Consider the following 20,798-nt stretch of genomic DNA (forward strand, 5'->3'; position numbering starts at 1 on the left):
GTGAAGCATGAAATATGGACAGCTGGCCACATGCTCTCGAAAGACCAGGCTGGAGCCCCAGCAGGCAGGCAGGGCTGCACCTTCCCCCTGCATGTCTGGTATAGTCACACACTGGCGGGAAAGGGCCTGGAGTCAGAGACGAGGCAGGTGAGGAGTCAAGTGGTGAATTCACTGGGAAGGGAGTTAGGGCCACACTTGGCAGTGCCCCAGGACTGAACCCAAATACATTGGGTCCGAGAGCACTGCATACACATACACACACACACACACCTACACACACACTGGGTCTGACTGAACCACACACGCTGGGTCCAAGTGAGCTCTACACACCCCACCCCCAGTTCTGACTGAGCCACACACACACACACACACACACACACACACACACACACATGATCTGAATGAGCTCCACCCAGTGGGTCCGGTGAACTTCACACACATACACAGAGGGTGGGCCCCAATAACAGAACGCCCCCTCCATACGTGGGGCACAGACCTACCTTTCTCCCCGTCTGCTTCTCCACCATGTCGTTGCTGAGGGGACACTCTTCTTGCTGTGACGTTCTAGAACACCCTCCCTTGGGCATTGTTCTGCTCCTCACTCACTCTTCATTCACTCGGCCACAGCGTCATCCTCACCCGTCTGCGGGGCAGAGCAGAGGGTCAGTACTGTCAGCTCTGCCAGCCCGGTGACGTGGCCAGCAGGGAGTCAGGAGCACCCCCCAGCAAGCGTCCAGCTGCAGGATGCCACACATCCACCGCCGCATGCTGCAGGGAGCCAGCACTATCTCCTGATTCTCAGACGACATCGGGAACCACGCAGAGACAGAGGGCCAAGCCAGCACGTGTCTACCCGGACCACTAAGCAAGCCCAGGAGCGGTGGACCAACCCTGTACCCCTGCACAGCCCGTGAGACCGTGCAGCTCCAGGATACCCCACCCATGCGGGGCCCCTCACTCCACAGAGCCCTGGGACACGTTGACGGAGACCCCCTCGCTTGGCCCCTGTCTAGGACTGAGAGGATCACTCCCCCACGCTTGTGCGGCCACCAGCCATGGCCATGACCCCTGTTGGCTCTGGGAGAGAAGGAAGCACAGGGCTCCCAGAGCCCTCAACAACCTGTCAAGGCGTACAAACTGCGGGCCTCTGGCCACTGCCCCTGACTTACCCCCGCTCTGAGGACACGCACACCAGGTGGATGCCAGCTCACTCCCTGAACAGATAGCCTTCCTGGGCCTGCTGTGGTCACACTACCTTCCTCTTTAGTCCTCTCCGAGCCTAGAACATTCTCCAGAACAGCAGCAACTCCCACAAGGCAAGCCACTCACTGGCGCGTGTCTGAAAGAGCATGGTGCAGAGGTGCCCGGGGTCTGCGCCCAACCCAGGAGCTACTGTGAGATTTGCACAGCACTGACACCACACGTGAGGTGCCTGGAGAGAAGGTGCTGGGGTCATGCTGCAGACCTGCCCTGTGCAGGCACAGAGGTGCATGGGCCCTGCGCCCCCATGGCATGACCTTTCCTGGTCACACCGGATGTGCTGGTGGACTCTAGACGCGCAGAAGCTGGGTGGCAGGAGTGGCCCCACATGACATCTCCAGAGGGCATACCCTCAGGCTTCCAGCCAGACACCTTCAGGGACAAGCCAGTAGCAGGGATCAGGGTCTGTGGGATATTCTCACTTGGACATGGCAGAACCAAGAGTCCAGGCCCTCCCAGCACATGACTGCGAGGAGGAGGTGCAGTGGAGGGACAGCAGAGAGCACTTGCCCAAGGAAGCATCGAAGAACGCACAGGGTGGTGTGAGGACCACCAGAGCAGCGCCAGACACCACCCAGGCTCCAGCCAAGAGAGGGAGAGCAGTTGGACCCATCAGTTGGACCCATCAGAGTCACAGTTCCCAGAACCAGCCCACGTGCCAAGGCAGCCGAGTGTACAACTAGCAGCACAGCCACGAGTACACAACACCACAGCTGAGCCTGCGTTGACACCATAGCCAAGTGAACGAGCACCATAGTTGAGCGTCTGAGCGCCATAGTTGAGCCTGCATGACACCAGTCGAGCATCTGAGCAACCCAGCTGAGCGTACAAGAACCACAGCCGAGTGCGTGTGACACGATAGCTGTGCGCCTCAGCCGAGCGTGACACCACAGCTGGGTGTGTACGCACTACAGCTGGAACAGTGCAGGTACATCTCAGAGAAGAGGGGAAGATTCAAGCAGACACACAGAAACGAGAACATTTGCTTCTGAGAACCGGTGCAGAAGTCTGCCCTGGTACCAACAACCTCCCAAACAAGATTCCTTCAGGGACACGGCCCACTCTTAGGGCTGAGGCCTGGCCAGGGAGGCCAAGCTAGAGGGATCAGGGTCTCAGCAATGCTGACACCTGAGCACCTGTGGTTCCACCCACACAGCACACTGTACCCCGAGACCACTGAGGTGATGGTTCCAAGGAAATCAGCTCCATGTGGAAACTGCACGCTTCAATCATACTGCCAGGGGCTGGAGAGGTAGCACAGGGCTAAGGCAATTCCTTGTGAACAGCTGGACTGGGTTTGATCCCAGGCACCCCACAGGGTCCATGAGATCTACTGCAAGGGATCCCTCTCACAGACAGTCAGTATGTTGGAAAGGCAGAGGCAGCATGTGGGTTGGCGCCCATCCGGCCTGGACCTTGGAAGTCAACGCCTGGTACCCTGCCACTGATGGCCGGAGGTCTGTCCAGAGCAGCCCTAAGCACATAGGGTGTGGCCAAATATGCAGGGGGCGGGTGGACGGTGCAGGGGGAGAAGAGGGAAGTGGCTGACAAGACCCAGCATATGCTGCGCCCAGCAGGTGACCATGGCCCAGAAAGGGGCTGCTTGGTTCTGCTCAATTGGCGCTGAGCAGCGATCACAGGAGCCTTTGCAGACCTCCCACCACATGCAGGGAGCCTGCCTCTGGGGCGTGTGGCTGGGTAACTCCACCACCCTTTGCCCCGGGTGCTGTGCAAACCCCAACAGACCGACAAACAGAGCCACAGCCAGAACAGAAAGGAGACACCGCCGCTGGCAAGGCTCACAGGGCCACCAGGGGGCGCTCTCACCCCCCAACACAGAGCCTGGAGAGGGAGGACAAGGGGTTGCACTTACACTGCCTCTCCCTGGGCTGGTCCCCGAGACCCCGGGAGGAGTAGGGATGCTGCCTGCCCACAGCAGGAGGGGCTCTGGTGTGAGAGGACATGGGGCTGAGCACTTGCTGTGGAGAATGTGAGCAGGCACCCTTGGACTGAGTGGGGAGGCGTGCACCCCAGTCCCCAGGAGACAGGCAGATGTGCAGCCTCAGACGCCTTGTCTGGAACCAAGCCCTCGCCTTGGGGTTCAGGAGCCCACAGCCGACCCCGCACAGGAGGCAGGTCCACTGGTCAAGCACCCCAGGGCTGGCGGTCACATGCATTTCTCAAACCGAGAACCAGGGAAAAATCCTCCTCTCATCAGCTGACACTGATCCCCGCTCACACTTTCCAAAGACACATTAACAATGGACTAGATGTGGTTGAAAGCAACAATGGCCTCTGATAGGGGCGTGTACAGGAGACAGGGACTTGGCATCCAGGGCACCAGGGCTGCTCCCCAGCACCACTAAGGAGTGACTTGAGTACCAGCGGGTGTGCCCCCACCCCCGGAACCATAGATGAAAGAGGAGAGGGGAGAGGAGAGGACAGGAGGGGATGGCCAGTCCAGCCAGCTCTGCGAGCCACAGGCCTGGAGAGAGGAACAAGCCCACAATGCCTGGCAGGGGACACATCTCCCAGCACAGCTTGAGCTGGTCCTGGACACAGCCACCTGAGGTGATGTGCTCATGAGCTCGGCTCAAACCTAGGACACATGCCAGCCACCGTCTGCAGATGCGCCTATGTGTGCGACCTGCCCATGACATGGCGTGAGGGGGCAGAGCGCCCACCTGAAACCTGAGACCCTGTGGGCCTTCACTGAAAGGCATGGTCAGCCACGCTTCTGTGCTGGGCACAGCCCTCCCAGTCCCACCCCCACATTTGAGGCCCAGAATAGCTCTAAGGCTGGGCTGTGCAATGCTGCAGAGGAAGGAACTCCGCTCTCCATTCTCTGTGGGTTCCAGAGCACAAGCACCCCAGGGCTGGCGGACACACACATCGAACCACGAACTAGGGGAATGAATGACTTTCCCCGGGCCTTGAAACTGATCCCCTCTGCCCACACAAGACACAGGCTCTCCCGGCTGTGTCTCCCTGGGATCACTCTATCCCCAACACACCCAACTGCGGTGACCCCTGTGCTGGGCCTCTCCAGGGTGCCTCCACCCAAGACACGCACCCTGGATTCGTTCCTGTCCTGCAGGTCCACGCCAGGGGACTGGGTGCCCATATCCCTGTCTTCCGCGAGGACTACTGCCCGTGACGGTGGTCGCAGCCTGCTCTCTCGACCCACCGCCCTGTACAGGCTCCTACGCACAAGACAAGAGTGAGGCCTGAGCACCGGCAGGTGTGGCCTCCAAATTAAACTAAATAGAAAGGTCCTGCTCCTAGGATCGTCCCTGGGGGTGTAGCCGGGAAGTGCTGATGGGACCCTGGCTGGTGTCAACCTTCTAAGCCCCTTGTGGAGTCCAGCCCTGGTCTGTGCCCACACATGCACACCGCACAGGAGGCTACTGTGGGCTGGGCCAAGGGCTCTGGGAGGCGGAGCGGAGGAAGAGGAGGAGCCGGGAGCACAAGCAGCTTCCAGAGGCAGGAAGCAGGTCACAACAGGGCCAGCTCAATGTGCGAACTACAAGGCCCGGAGGCAAGCAAAGGTGCGGAGAGAAAGCCTGGAGCGGCTCCCTGCTGGCACCAGGACCAGTGTGAGGGCCTGAGCATAACCCCAGGCCTCAAGCGCCCTGAGGCCATCTCCAAGGACAGGAACAAGCCAACATCAGCATTCAGGAAGCAGGGAAGGAACTCCCTCATGGACACGAGCTTCCCTTGGGCTCCGCTGTCTCTGCTGGCCTGCAGGAAGCTGGCCGCCTGGCCCATGCACCGCCTCCCACAGGCTACCCTGGTGAGCAAGTAGGTCTGGGGCGCCTGGAGTCCACAGCAACCCATGGTGTTGTCCAGGCGGTGCCCCACTGCTTAGGGCAGAGTCTGTCCTAGGTAGCAGAAGGTGCCAGGATGCGCCCCAACTGTGCCCAGGTGTCCCCCACACCCACAGCAGAGGCGTGCCCATGGACCCTCTGAAGGTTCCAAGTGCACAGAGGAGGGTGAGACATGGTGTCCCAAACACACAGAATTCGATCTACTTGATGTGCTGGGCTTGCTTTGGGGAACCACAAGCAGCAGTGCTCAGGACTCACTCCCGGCTCTGCATTCAGTCACTCCTGGTGGTGCCGGGGGGGGGAGGGGGTCAGAGTTGGCCGCAAGCAAGGCAAGTGCCAACTCGCTGTCCTGACCATCCAGCCTATGCTTTGGGAATTACTTTCAACTCAAAACCCCACACAATGCATTGGAATGAGAGTACAGCAGGCAGGGCACTCGCCTTGCACATGGCGACCCAAGTTCGAGCCCCAGTATCCCGTATGGTCCCCCGAGCAAGGAATGATCCCTGAGTGGAGAGCCAGGAGAAGCCCCCCAGCACGGCTGGGTATGGCTCCCAGACCAACACCAAACAAAAAGAAATAAAACCCCATTTGGAGGAATGGTATAGTAGGGAGGGCATCTGTTTTGCATACAGCTGACCCGGGTTCAATCCCCGCATCCCATATGGTCCCCTGAGCATGGCGAGGAGCAATTCCTGAGTGCAGAGCCAGGAATAACCCCTGAGCATCACTGGTATGACCCCCCCCAAAAGAAAAAGGCCAACCCCTCCCCAAAACCCCACACTGCTGAGGCCTCTTGGGAGACCCAAGTGCTCTCTGACATGTCCATGGGAGACCAAGGAAGTATACAGACCCAGGCTCCTGTCCCCACACTCTTTCCCTTCCTGCCTCCCTGGTCACTGGGCAAGGTGCTCAGGCTCTGCTCCTGGGGACACTGCAGCCTCACAGAAGCAGCCGGCAGCACCTCTGGCCCGGCAGAGGCAGGTGGGGCGGTCTTGGAGCCCACTGTGCCTCATCCCACACCAGGGCCTGAGGCTTGCTGGCGGCCCTCTGCAGAGTTCGCCTCTGTTCGCCCAGACTACCGGACCCACAGGGTCTGCGACGAGCCAGGAGTTACGGGAGAGGAGCATCAGAACAGCACTCGGTGAGAGGCCAGGGACCGGGGGCCTGTCCTCTCAGCGAAAGCTCCAAAGTTGCAGCAGGGAACACGGGAAGGGAGGCTGCGGGTGGACCCACCTTCAGGGCCCCGAGACCGACTCGGCACCTGGCTTCACAGCCCAGGCGGGCACTGACAGGCAGGAAGTCCCAAGAGAAGAGGGTGGGAGGTGGGCAGCAGGTCTGAGCCTGGGAGAGGCTCCACCCTGACAGGCCCCGCGAAAACCGAGCCACGGAAGACAGGCCACTTCATCTTGGGGGAGCAGCTGCGTGACAGGCCCTGGAAGCAGTGATGAGACGTCATGCGAGCGTGGCTGAGAGTGGGAGACCAAGCCCTTGCGTGTACTGTGACCAACAGTGTGACGAGAGGGAGAAGAGAGGAAAACACAGGCCGGAAGCAGCCTGCACACGGCACACACCCTGAAACGGGGCTGATCCCAGCTCCCACTCTTCTGCAAGCTAAGGAACCCCCCACCCCAGGCAGTGAGTGAGGCAAGCTGCAGGGTCCAGTGCAGAAAGACAAGAAGCAAAGACTGAGTGTGAGAGTGTGTGTGTGGCGTTCTTAGCACAGGGCCAAGGCACTTGCCTCACACACAGCAAGTTCCAACCCTGGCACTGCACAGGCTCTCGTGAGTAAGCCCTGAGCACTGCTGGGCGTGCACTCCCCAATCAAAACTAAACAAAAACAAACCAAGGAAAAAAACGTGAAACGGTGCAGAATGTAAAGGGAAAAGCAGAACTGTATGTACTCACATCTGATATTCAGAACACTCTATGCAATCTAGATTTTATTTAAAACAGAACAAGTAAAGCTAGAGTCTTGGGGTTGGTTCCAGCAAGTGGGCTTACACTGCATGCAGGAGCATCAGGCAAGAAAATTCAAGAGTATGTCTGTCCACCAGAGTTGGGAGAGGGGGTCACTGTCAGAGTCGAGGTATGCCCCATGGCAGAGCAGCTGCTGCACATGTCCCAGGTCCCCTGGGACCTACCTGTGTTCCATCCTCAGGATCGCATCATCTTGGTCCAGTGTCACCAGGAGTGGACCAGAGGTCCCTGTGCACTGCTTGGAACCACCCTTCAATGAATTCTATCCGTGTACATTACAACCAACAACAGAATGTGACACCTCAGTCCACGCCCAGGCAGAGTTCAAGGGGCCCAGGGGTCCTCCTAGCAATACTCAGGAGGGGCAGGGATTAGGGAAGGGGTCACAGGGCGCTGGAGATCAGAAAAAATGCATGGTGCACGCTGTTCACTTCCTGCTCAGGAAACGGGAACCATGCAAGAGCACCTCAGACGGAATTAAAACAAGAACACACACGTGTTTTCATGCAGAACCTCAGAAACCTGGGCACAGGCTGGACACGGAGCCGAGCCTCCAGCCCCCTCCTTCAGGCTTAGCTCCAAGGCTACTTGGCCCCTTGAGAGCCCAGAGCACCAGGCAGTCTGCCTGGGCCTGGAGTCCAACAGGAGGGTGCTTGCCTCACACAGGGCCAGCCTGGGTTTGATTCCCGGCATGTCATATGATTCCAGGAGAGATCCAACTGGTGGACCCCAAAACAAAAACACCCAACGCTCTTCACATGCTGCTCTGCTACTTTGGGAGCCAAGGAGGGTAGGTGGAAGGAAAGGGATTGAGAATGCTCATCTGCATACTTGGCTGCGCTGGCCAGGGCAAGGTGCAGCCGCTGATGGCAGCCACTGCCCCCTGCCCCAGGGCTAGGCAACCCCCACAGCACTACCCAGGGAGCCCCTGAGACATGCCCAGCAGTGCCATGGTGCTGGAGGCCTCATGCTGCCTCAGGAACCCAGAGACCGAGTGCCACACGCTTAGCCAGGCTGCTCCGAGTGCCCGCCACCTCCCCTTGCCCTGGGGCCTGGGGATGCAGCAGCCAAGCCCATACTCATGGGCAGGATGGAGCCCTGTGGAAGGAGCTCCCAGGAGCCAAGAACAGGCTGCTCCTTTTTTTTGCCCTTTGGGTCACACCCAGCGATGCTCAGGGGTTGCTCCTGGCTCTGCACTCGAGAATCGCTCCTGGCGGTGCTTGGGGGACCCTATGGGATGCTGGAAATCAAAGCCGGGTCAGCCGCGTGCAAGGCCAACGCCCTACCCGCTGTGCTATTGCTCCAGCCCCAAGAACAGGCTGCTCTTGACAGGCTAATAGACATTGGATGCGATGTCAGGTGTGTGCAAGGAACTCTTCAGACTCAGTCCTTGAATACTGAATCTTTAGCAGGAAAGGCTCAGAGACCATTTCTGTGGCAAGTGTGCCTGCATCCTAGACATGACGCGAGGCTGCAGAGACCTGGGACTCTCATATTTGGGGGCTGTGGCTCACTGCACCAAGGGCAAAGGGTCTGGTCTGGACACGCCCAAGGGTGCTGCCCTGGCTCCTACCACAGGGTGTAGGCTCAGCCATGTAGATGGCGCTGGGCGGGGCAGGGGTACCCCAAAACTCCACGAACCCTTTCTTTCTCTAGTCTTGCTCCTTCCCAGCCTCCATCTCCCCCATACCGGACTGGGCAGGCTGGTCAGGGGCTCCTGGGGAAGTCGTGCTGGCCCCAACAGCACACTCCACACCACAGCCACCAGCCCACATGGGTGAGCGTCCCTAAGACATCAGCCAAGGTCAGCACAGAGGCTCTGCAAGGCCATGCCCTGCAAGAGGTGCTCTGCTCTCAGCACCCAGAGACCCACTGAGAGCAGAACCTGATGGAAGAGAGCCGGTGCTGGTGCAGCCCTGGACCACCAGGAACGGTTACAGACACTGCACGGTTCTGCCCGGGGAGACCCTTCCTTTGCCAGACAAGCCTGAACCTGGCCTCTGTCTCCAGCAAGGTGGCAGGACATGGCTGACCTGTGCAGGCTGGCATGTGGCAGTGAACAGACCCATCTCCAGGGCCAAAAGCAACTATGACACGTGCCGCGTGTGTTGGCTGTGCTGCGAGATGCCCCCGCCAGTTGCTCGTGTTAACAATACTGACACAGAAAGCATACTCCAAGATCTTGCCCAAGCTCCAGGGGGAAGGGAAACCTCTCCCCACCCCATGCCTTCTGTGGGTGACAGCTCTGGCAGCCCCGGGCACATCAGGCACAGCTACTGCTAACATGGGTCGGACCCTTGGAGGGTGGTCTGGAGTGGGCACTGCTGCATGGACCCCAGAAGGGCAGCTTCCTTATGCACAAACAAGGCTGGAGAGATAAGGCAGCAGGGAGGGCACTGGCCTTGCATGCGGCCAACACAGATTCAATTCCCCGCACCCCATACCGCCCCCCAAACCCAGCCAAAAATCTCTAAGTGCAGGTGCAGGACAAAGTCCTGAGCACAAAGCCAAAAACAAAAAGCTCACTCGTTTGTGAGCAAGCACCAGAGACTTTTCAGTCACGGTTGACCTGTGAAGGAAGCTACTGGAGCAGGCACCTATGAGGGTAACACACTCATACGAGAGAGAGAGAGAGAGAGAGAGAGAGAGAGAGAGAGAGAGAGAGAGAGAGAGAGAGGAGAGAGGGAAAGAGAGAGAAGAGGGGGAGGGGGAGGAGAGAGGAAAGAGGGGGGAGAGGAGAGAGGAAAGGGAAGAGAGACAGAGAGGAGAGGGAGAGAGAAAACAACTGCCTTTGAGCTCAGAAGGAAGCCCAGAGCCTGTGGGCAGACTACAGGACCCATGGCCTCACCTTCCTGCTGGCCTGCAGAGCTGGGGTACAGGAAGGCTTCTGGCGAGAGGTGGCCTCCAGCAGCTCTTTTTCAAGAGAAATCCAATTTCACGGCAATCCAACCACCTCACCACTGCTGCAGCACCCCGCAGACAGGCCAGAGAGTGAGGGTGCCCAAGTCCCGGGTCCACATGGGAGCGGAGGCCCGCCAGGTCCCACAGCACTGCCCCGCTGGGGGAAGTGGGTGTGACTCCGGCAAAAGGCCCAGGAATCCCCATCAGAGCAGGGACTTGAAGCAGACAAAGCAAAGCCTGGGACGCACTGCCCCGATCACCAGTCCAGTCCTTTCTAGCTCTGGTCTGCCAGTCTGAGGGCACAGGCCCATGCCCAGGCACCCTGCCCCTACCTCCTAGTGTGGGGCAGGCCCCAGACCAGAGGCCAGACGGCACTTGTGTGTGATCAGCAGAGCCACTCAGGAAAGCAGCAGGTCAGCCTGGCAAGCCCTGGACTCGGGCGCCGGGGGTGGGGGGAGAGGAAAGCCCTTCCCGTGCCACCACAGACCCCTTTGTCCCCAGGAACTTCTGGGGCCCAGGACTGCTCTTTCTTTTCTGGCAGATTCTGTGCTTCCCTCCCACTGAGCCAGACCTAGCCAGGTTTGGAAAGTGACCCGTCCCATCCCCTCCCATCCTGTGGGGGTCCCAGGGGTTGCCAGGAGACTCAGCAGCACAAAGCAAAGTGGGGCCTGGCTGCAAGCACTTCTCTAGGGAGCAGAGTCGTTTCCTACCCAGACTTCCCAAGTCCCAATGAGGAGATCTACTAGCAGAGACAGCAGGAAAATTTGGGGAAAATACCACCAATGAGAGATGAAATCTGTCGAGAGCTTCTTTGCTGGGCATTCTCCCCCTCCCCAGTGGCCTCTGGACCGGCTGTGCTACGCACGGTTCCTCCTAGAAGCCCTCCGCCACCTCACCCCCCCCCGGCTCCCAGAAAGGGCCCCCTCGATCTCCATGTGAGGGCTTTCTGAAGGCATGGAATGGGCAGCAGGCCCAGGTCAGGGCTGCTCAGCACCCCGGAAGCTCTTTTCAGAACAAGTCAGGGTCTACAGGAAGGCCGCTGGTGCCCCGATCCACAAAGCGCCCAACAAGGGGACACTCAGGTCTCAGGACCACTGGAGGGCACCGGCCAGCTCTGTCCAGGAGGTGGGGAGGGACAAGGGAGCATCTAAGGGAGCACAAGGGAGACACGGAACCCATGAGCAGCAGGCAGCAAGCAGAACTCTCAGGCAGGTGGAGAAATTCGGGAGAAATTCGACTGTGTGCAAATTTCTCTGGTCTCTCTGGTCCTCTCTCTCTGGTCCCAGACCAAATTTGTGATGTACTGTCCACACTGACAGACACCGAGGCTCAGCCCCTGGGGAAGGGCAGCTCTGCCCGGGACAAGCTCTTAAACTGAGCAGCGCCTTTGTCTGGGAGGCCCCTGGGAGAACAGGGCTGCCGGGGCACTTGTCCACTAGAGCACCAACGAATCCGACGCAGAACAGAGTTGAGCTCAGAGTCGGTGAGAAAACGAGCAGCACCCAACCAGCCGCACCCATGGCCCTGGGTCCTGTCTAGTGAAATGGGCCTCAGGATGCAACAGGAACTGCGAACTGACTCTTCGGAGTCACTTTGAAAATAGAAAAGGGGGAAAAAATTTAGAAAGAGAAAACATCCTGTAGAACTTAACATTTCACAGTTTCTAACCCTCATTTCTCAAAAACACACACCTTCATCTTTATTCACCAAACACTCTATTTTCTGCATCTCCAAACTGCTCAAGCTTCAATTCAGCTCCAAAAATACAGATGAGTAGAGATAAGACTCCTCCTTCCCACCAAGAAATCTACTGTGAAGACGGTATTTCTGGCGCTCCAGTTGCAGAGCGAGGGTGCCATTTTTAACTCCTTTCCTCGCAGTCCGTCAGGGTCTGCGCCTGCAGGTGCCCGAGCAGCCTGCTGATTCCCCTACACCCTGGGCTGTAAACGGTCTCTGCCGGGAGGGGGTGGCGAGGCGAGGACGCTCACTGGGCGGGGGCTGCCGACTCCCCAGGATGGACCAGGGCTACAGCGGGAGCCTCTTGGCAGCGCAGAGTCTGGGAGGAGAGAACGCTGTCTGGCGAGGCAGCGAGTGCACGGGAACAAGGGCTCTGCTCTGCGCCCAGACACGGATGCATGCCGGGCGGCACCCTGCGTCCGCCTGTCCTCTGGAGCTTCCTCAGAGCGAGGGGAGCGCCCCTGAGCCGCCGCTGAGTACAGGCACCAAGTCCCAGTCTGGGCGACACGGTGGGGCGGCCAGGGGCTCCACACAGCCCTGCTCCCTTTCTGCCTCCCGAAGCCCCAGAACTTACTCCCCTTCCTCCTTTCCCTTGAGCCGCACCCAGCAGCACCGGGGAGCCCTACAGGGTGCCAGGGATCACACTCAGGTCAGTTGCGTGCAAGGCAGGTGCCCTCCTGCTCTCCCGTCTCTGCCCAGAATGCACACCCTTTGCAAGCAAAGGTCCTGACGCCGGCAGGCAGATGGGAGGGTCGAGGGTCCTGCCTGCCCCTCTACCTGGGGCCCCACACAGCTGCCAGGCACGTGCCATCTGGGTCTGATGTCCCCCAGAGCCTCGGGTGAGGGCTAGAGCACGCCAGGCGGCGGGGGCTCCACCGCAGGCCCCCGTCACGCTCCAGCTCCCACACATGCTCAGCTAGCCAGAAAGCCACTGAGAGGGTTCCTAAGGAGCACCCCAGGTGAGCAGCCAGCACAATCCCGTTTGTCCTCGCCTCCTGACTACAGCTGCAGGGACTTGGTCTACCCGCCCCCCCGCCCGAAAAACTCACTCAGCACCCTTGGAAACCCACCTTCCGGACGGGCACACAGAAGGTGTCCCCAGAGGATGCCAGGTCCATACTCCTCTGGACAGGCCCCGGGGCAGCAGAGACCACTGAAGGACTGAAGGAGCTAGTTAGGACATTTGGCTTAAGTGCCTGGAGGGGCAAGAGGAGGACTTTCCATCAGCAGATTCCAAGGAGACATCCCCAGGGGTCTTCAGCCAAGGAGTCCCGATGACACGTCCTGCCTTGAGACTTCCTTTCTGACAACATGGCCTGTTTAAATGCTCGCAGGCACCTCAAGCTTCCTCAGACACAGATCTCCCAGTGGCCACCAGTGAAATCAGTGACACATCAGTGCCCCTGGGTGCCCCCGGCCCCCTAAGCGCCGCCAAGGGCATCAGGGCAGCTCAGGAGGAGGCTGTCCCTGTCCCTCACCAGGCCACTTCCTGCTCTTCTCACAGGACCAAAGGCCTTCTGCCACCTGGAACCACGTTCCTATGACCTCAGCCATCAGGTGAGACAGTTGTGTGGACAAAGATCAACTAGGTCATAAATAGGGAGGGTCCACAAAAGGAAAATGATTAACTTGGGATGTAAGTTGAAAGGTAACAGAAACCAAAACAGTGGGTCCCAGTCTTGGGAGGGACAGGGTCTGGCCGCCCCCGACATCATCGGGGCCTCAGAGAGTACGAGCAGACCTGAGCTCGAGTGAAGGGCTGGCTCCTTTCTGGTCCCCACCCTGTGCCCTGCCCCGGGTGCCTGCAGTGATGGCTGCACCATGTGGCACCTGTGTGCCCTCGGGGACTGGCTCCTGCAGCAACACTCTGGCCCCAGCTCCGGTGTCTCTGCTTCTCCTCCAGAGCCCCCTCCAAGCAGTGGGTCTAGAACATGCTTCTGAGGGACAGCACTGCCCCGGCGCCCACCTCCTGTGCCAGGACAGGGCACGTGGGGACAGGACGCGTTGGCCTAAGGGGCCTGGGTAAGTGCCGCTCTCAGAGGTGGAGGGGAAGAGGGCGGGGTGACGTGCCCAGGAGCACCGCCCTGCTCACTTGCAGGCAGCCACTTGCTCTGAGGCCACGTGGTAACTCAGACAGTCTCCAAGGGACCCAGAAGGAGCCAACATCCAGAACACAATATCCGTCTGGCTGGATCTCAACTTGCACGACAAGCAAACCAGGAGAAAGAGTCAGGAGGCAGGTAGGTGGGGAGGGGGTTAAAAGAAGGGGAAGCAAAGAGTCTCCTCACAAAAGGCCGCGGCAGATCTGAAAAGATCCCAGCACAGCAGGTAGGGCACCTGCCCTGCACATGGCTGACCAGAGTTCAATCCCCGAGCACAGAGTCAGAAGAAATCCTAAGCACTGAGAAAGGGCCCGGGACATAGAGGAAGGAACCTTCTCCTTCCCCGTGTGGGTCTGAGGGCAGGACACACAGGTGTGCTTCTCTCACCCCAAACCAACCAACATTCAGGGGTTACTCCTGGCCCTGTGCCCAGGGAACCGTATGGGGTGCCAGGACTGAACCCAGGTCAGCCATGTGCACGGCAGGCAAGCACCTAACCCACTCTGCTCTCTCTCCCACTTCAAAATACTCTTTGAACACTGATACATATTCAAGTGGTGGGATTACGCATGGTTTTTATTTTCCTTTTGAAATCTAACTTTGCTGACAAAGTGTTGTTTGCCGGACTGTCTCCACACTCCCTCCCTCCCCACAAAAAATTCTGAGATCCACCCAGGAGGTGAGTGTGGCCTTCTCTGGGAGCTGGTCTCTGCAGACACTGGTGAAGCCATGACCACGGACTGGAGCTGCCATAAGGATCCATGTCCTGTGAGATGTGGGGTCCACAATCAATGTACTGCAAAGCGGCCAGTAAGTACCCCAAGGGGCTGAGAGCTTAGAGGCCTTGGGAGGTGCTGCCCTGGTGCCCCAGGCCAGTAGAGGGATGCCCAGAAGCCACCATGGTCTGTTCTCAGACAGCCTCAGTTGTGTCTCCCTCTGAAACTCAGCTCCACGGCTCCCACCAGCAGGAGAGATCAGTTACACACAGAGCCCTGGCTCAGACATGTGGGTTATCTGGAAGAGGTCCACTCTCATGCTCCTCTGAACTGCTGGCTGGGGGGCTGCTGCAGGTCACACTGTCCCCTGCTGCCCCAGTCTCCCTGTGCCCACCTTCTGGCGCCCAGACACCCGCTGGGGAGAGCTCACAACAGGCAGCTGAGATATCCTGGGCAGAGCGTGGGCTCACGGCACACAGAAGGCTGCTGATGGCAGTGAAGAGGATCAACACTGGTCACCCAGTACTGGCTCAGAGGCCACTGAGAGCAGCGATGTGTGAGGACAGACGAGGACAGGAGAGACTCTGTAGGGACTCCCAGGAAGGCGCAGTACAGGCCCTGGCCAGAGGTGGCCTCTTCCCTCACAGCTGTCCCTGGGCACAGGAGCCCAGAGGGTTCCATCACGGCCAGCCTCCGAGCCCTGTCCAGAGAAGGTGAGCAGGTCACAGGGCAAGGGTGCAGTCATGCCACCCAGGAACCGAGAGCTGAGATCTTTCCCACCTGAGATGGTCTCAGGGCCACCTCCGAGAGCGGGTCTCAGGGGCTGAACAAAATTTGGTCCAGGGGGCTGGAGAGACAGTACAGTGGGCAGAGCATTTGCCTTGTAATAGGCCGATCGGTGTGATTCCGCAAACCCCATATGGCCCCCCAAAACCCCCAGCAGTACAGATCCCTGAGTACAGATCCAGGAGTAAGCCAAGTGGCCCAAAACAAAATAAATAAAATCTGGTTACATCTGAACCGGCATCTCATTGTTGCATTTCCAACTGCAACTGGCCTGGGAAGGGCCACGAAGGAGCTATGGCCATGTGGACACAGTGCTCAGCACTCTGGCGCCAAGAAAGCCGTGCCAGCAGAACCAAGGGGTCAGCACAGATGAGAGTGGCCAAGAAGGGCATCAGTCAGGCAAGGAGCGAGGTGGAGGCCACATGCTGCTCTGCTTCTGCCCTGGGCCACCAGACCCAGGCTGCACTGCCCACCACGCCCTGCCGTGAGCAGAGGCATCAGAGAAGAGGGGCTCCAGAGCAGAGCCCCATGGCCCCATCCCCACCCTCCTGTTCTCATGCCCGCTGCCAGACACAGTGCCCCATCCAGTGGAGCTTGTGCCCACTCCAGCACACTTCAGACACCACAGGATAACAGCTGGCACCTGTCCCTGGCCAGGCCTCCACCAGAGCACTGGCTGACTCACAGGCCACCTGCAGCCAACTCTGGGACGCGCTACAGACGCCCAGGCAGGATGCAGGGGAGGCTGTTTTAGCAGACATCTCAGCTGGGGGCCTCATGGGGCATGGACAGAGTGTCTCTCTGTCCATGTCTGTCTGTCTCTCTCTCCAAGTGCTGGCCCTGCCCCCCCAGGCCACAACAGCACCTGAGAAGGAAGGGGACTGAAGTGTGTCCATGATCCAGTCAGGAGGCACAGGCATCTGTGGTAAACAAGAGAAGTGGGTGACAGCGGGGCCTGGACTTGCCAGCAGTCCACAGGCCTGTCTCAGGGCGGCTGGACTCTACCCAGCCCCCACCGGGCCCCTGCAAAACAGGGCCACGTGGGCTGCTGCCTTCCCCTGGCTTGGACCTCATCCTACCCAGACCCTCAGGGCTGCCTCACCGACCTTCGCAGCTCGTGGGGCTGCGAGAACCATGGGAAAACAAAAGGACTTCTGGGGCAAGTACTAGAATATGGCCAGCAGTTTTGGTATAATAATAAAAAAAAAACACATGAACCTAAAAGACAACTAACATTCCATGTATAGCTGCAGGGACTCTACCCAAGAATCACCTCTAGAACGGAAAAATCATTACACTCCTAAGTTCAGTAAATCATATTGGAATAAGCTATTGCATATTTCTTCGACAATGAGGTAAAATGTGCTGTTACCTATTTTTGTCTATTAAGAGCTTTCTGTTAAAAAGGCAAACGAACTGGCATTAGGACTTGAAAGCTCCATACAACCTGCAACTCCAGGGCCTTCCCACTGTCTGCCTCTGGATCTCGGGGCCTGCAGAAGCTGCTGCAGACAGGCTGAAGTCACCTCACCACTCTTAGGGTGGAGGGGAGAAGAACTAGAGAGAAAGGGTGTGTGTGGGGGGCCCGATTCTTTCACTCACCTCCACCTGCTGTTTGCTCAGCCTGAGCACCCCACGCTGGGAGGAGCCTCAGCAGAGGCAGCCCCAGGTAGCTCAGGGTGGCGCCTGCAGATGACTGGGCACAGGAACCAGAGCAGCACTCACCCCCCGGGGAGCAAATGCAGCCTGGTTTTCCCTTTCTTCCCTTCAGCTCCATACCTGAAATGGGGCTAAGCATAGCCAGCGGCTGGGGAGACCTGAGCCTGGGCCCCAGGTCCACTTCCAGGTGTTGGGGGCCCCTGAGCAGGCCAGGCAGCCCCCAGGACATGGGCACAGCTGCTCCGTTCACTTCCTGCTGCTCCCTGTTCCCATCAGGAGGCAAGACAACGAGCGGTGACACAACTAGAGCCAGATGAGCCCAGATCACTCAGAAATCGGACTGGGACATCAGACCAACAGTTCCTCCCTCACCCTAAGCAGTGACAACGAGCACTTACTGATCAGCGACGTGAGGAACAAGGGAAACAGAGAACCTGAAACTCTATTCTCTTTCCATGGAGGGCTCTCGGCAAGTCATCCCTGCCTGGCCATGATCCTGACCCTATCCACCTCTGGGCAATGGTCACTGCTTGTGGCCATCAGGAAGGCCATGTCCAACCCCGAAGTTGTCGGTGGCAGAACTGACTCCTCATGATCCAAACCTGTCAGTGCTCCAGCTGAGGCCCCATCTCCTGAGGTCACAGCAGGGGAGGCCTTGTGCTCACATACAGCTCACCCAGGCTCCATCCACAGAGCTCCACCAGGAGTGAGCCCGGAGCACCAATGGGTGCTGACCCCCATGCCCTCCCCCCGGGAAGAAAAAAACAGATCCAGTTCTCAGCCCACCCACACTAGCAACAAAGAGCTTGAAGAACTCAAGTCATTCTCCTCAGGGACACACCTGGCTGTGGTGGTGGCCAAAGGATGCAGCCACCCCCTTCCCTGGAGGCAACGAATCAAGATCAAGTTTCCAAAGGAGGTCAGAGCACAGCCCCCGGGGGGGGGGGGGGGGGGGGCGGGTAGCGGGGTAGCGGATGGGGTCTGGCTGCTCTCTGTCCCCACCTGTAAGGACAAACGTATCCAATCAACTGGTTCTACCCCTCACCCTGGGAGGCAGGCCGAAGGGAAACCCTTGGGTCACAGTGTCCACCTTCCAGCCAGGCTGCTCTGAGAGGACAGAGGCAGTTGAGACTTCTTTCCACCCAGCCTTGCCCTCGCATCCAGGTCTGCAGGAAAATGAGCATGGACACCTGGTGGCAGGAACGGGGCGAACTTAGATCAAGAGCTTTCTTCCCAGGGGATCAAAGACAGTGAGGTGGGTGCTTGCCTGGCATGTGGCGGACCTGAATTCAATTCCCAGAACCATAGAATCCCCTGAGCACAGAGCCACAAGTAAGCCCTGAGTACCACTAGGTGTGGCCCAAAGCAGTTTTTTAAAAAGCTGCTCCCAACACACACACACACACACACACACACACACACACACACACACACAATATTTGCCTGACTGCACATACTATTCTAGAATAGCCCAGATCTGCCTGTCTGTGTATACACAGAACCAGTGTCAGCCTGGCTGTGCACATAGAGAACCGGAGTCTGCCCTACTGTACACACACACAGAACCAGCCTGGGTCTGTCCAATAGTGCACACACAGAACCAGCCCACATCTGCCGGCCGGTGCCGGCCGGTGCACACACAGAACCAGCCCATATCTGCTCGACAGTAAACACACTGAATTAGCCATGCACCACCTCAAACTGGCCAGCCTGACACTGAGATGACACCGAGATGACACTATCCAAGAGTCGCGCGTGTCGCCCAGAGACTTGCATCAAGAAGCCATGTCCCCACCGTCTCAAATGACCAGGAATCTCAGGGGACAAGGAATCAGGCCCGAGCAGAGGCATCTCTTCCTCCACTGACCACCGGCCTGGCTCCAACTTTGGGGAGCGCTAAGGCCTCTCAGCAGCACCCTGCTGCCAGACCAGGGTGACTCGCCTGAGAAACACCCTTGGTGGAGCACAAAGCACAGCACCCTCGAGGCAGGACCCAGAGAGTGGGGGCAGGCAGAAGCCACGGAAAGGACCCTGAAGAGAGCCCCCTACCCATTCCCCCATACTCCAGGCAGCAGCTCCCAATGCCAGGCCCCAGTGAAGCCACGTCGGGACAGAACCACACTCAGGTCTCAGTCCAAGAAAGGCAACTGGCAGGGGGAACATCACTCCGATGCTCATGTCACACCCCACCAAAGGGACAGAAAAAGTCCAGACTCACCGATTCCATAGCTGAAAGTCGAGGCTGACGACAACCCAATTAAATCCAAAAGGTGTGGCCGGACCGGACGCTGCTGAGGAGCCCTGCGAAAGGGAAAGAGATTAGTTTGTGCAGACTCTATGCTCTCCCCCTCCTCTGTCCCGCTCCCCTGGGGACCCCCAACCCTCCCTGTCTCCCTTCCCTGGAGACTCCAAACTCTCCCCTGGAGATCCCTCGCCCAGAGGCCCCCAGATGCTCCCTGTACCCCTCCCCTGAGATGACCAGCACAATTTCCAGCTTCGCCTTCAGGCCAGGTCACTCCAGACAAGTAAGCAGGTGTCTCAGGCTTTGGTCCAGCTGACCTGGGGTTGCAAGGGAGCTCTGAGATGCCCCCCACCCCCACCCCCTGCTGCAGGCATGACAGCAGACCTTCGGTGACTGCTCCCTCTCTTGGCACCGTTCTAGACTCCCTCTCACATAGGGAAATCTAAACTCTCCCTTTGGCTCACAAAGACAGTCTGCACGGAACGGGCTGGCTTCCTCCCTGCAGGCACAGCCACTCAGCACCACTGGAACAACCAGGAGCACCGAGCCAAGAATGATCCCTAAACCAAGCGATAGCACAGCTGGAGGGTACTCGCCTTGCATGCGGTCGACCAGGGTTCTAGCCCCAGCACTCTACAGGGTCCCCTGAACACTACCAGGAGTAATATGACGGCCACCACTACCCATCCTGACCCTTTCTAGGAACAGGACAGCCCCCCCCACACACTTCAGCTGGGGGTGTCAGTGCCCAAAGACTGGATGGAGAACCCAAAAGTCAGCATGTCTCCCAGTCAACAACAGGACAGAGCAGCCAAGGAAACGGCTCCTCCTCGGCCTGCACACACAGTGGACCTGTGGGCCCCGACCATGTGCCAGAAGCCGTGGGGGTGAGGGCAGGTGACTGGACCTTTCCCCTGGCAGAAATAGAACACACATTAGAGTCCTCCCTGTGAGTGCTCTCTCGGTGCACAGCCCCTGACCCTTGCCATCATGGGACAATACAAGTCCTCCAGGAGCTGGGCTAATACATCTCTCACACTTGAAGTCCTGATCACAGACCACCAAGGCCTCCAGGGGCAGCAAACACTAGTACAACTCAGCACACAGCAAGCGTTGTCTCTGATGACCTGCAATGACCAAGAGACAATACATGGCTCCAGGCCCACCACTGGCCACAGTGAGCTAAAAAGGGCCATTTCTAACAAGAGCAGAAGAAATGAAATGTTGAGAAGACGCTTACTCAGGTGAACCCACCTGATGCTGAGAAACAGCCACGTTCTGTTGAAGCAGCCAGGCCCCAGGAAGAAGTGTCCCGTGTGCGTCTCAGGCCCTTGGACAGTCTCCCGCTAACACCCCAATCGCTGCAAGTGACCTCCACGCAGGATGGAAGTGTGGGGAAGGTTTGCTCTAACTACTGGCCTAGAAAGACCTGAGACACCTAACAGTTGCGCATTGGCTGTTTGTACCCAACAATGTTCTGATTTTTCCTAAGTATGAGGGTGGAGATGGACACAGAAGACCCAGAAAGGAACATGCGGATGACAAATACTCACATTCATGGTCTCACAAAAATGGGATTAGAGCTGTT

General features: G+C 58.4%; 1 protein-coding gene across 2 annotated transcripts in view; it reads right to left on the reverse strand.

Annotated features, from left to right (window-relative positions):
- Positions 1-19,270, reverse strand: part of ANKRD11 (ankyrin repeat domain containing 11) — a 34,833-nt gene extending 15,563 nt beyond the window's left edge. For both annotated transcript variants that reach the window (XM_056135581.1, XM_056135582.1), the window contains exons 1-2: positions 19,187-19,270; positions 501-643 (exon numbers count right to left, since the gene is read on the reverse strand). In XM_056135581.1, coding sequence (XP_055991556.1) covers positions 501-587 — 87 coding nt within the window. In that variant the 5' untranslated portion in view covers positions 588-643; positions 19,187-19,270. The remainder of the gene's footprint in view (positions 1-500; positions 644-19,186) is intronic.
- Positions 19,271-20,798: the final 1,528 nt, after the last annotated feature.

Source organism: Sorex fumeus, unplaced genomic scaffold, assembly GCF_029834395.1.
Source record: "Sorex fumeus unplaced genomic scaffold, SorFum_2.1 ptg000122l, whole genome shotgun sequence".
Taxonomy (NCBI): domain Eukaryota; kingdom Metazoa; phylum Chordata; class Mammalia; order Eulipotyphla; family Soricidae; genus Sorex; species Sorex fumeus.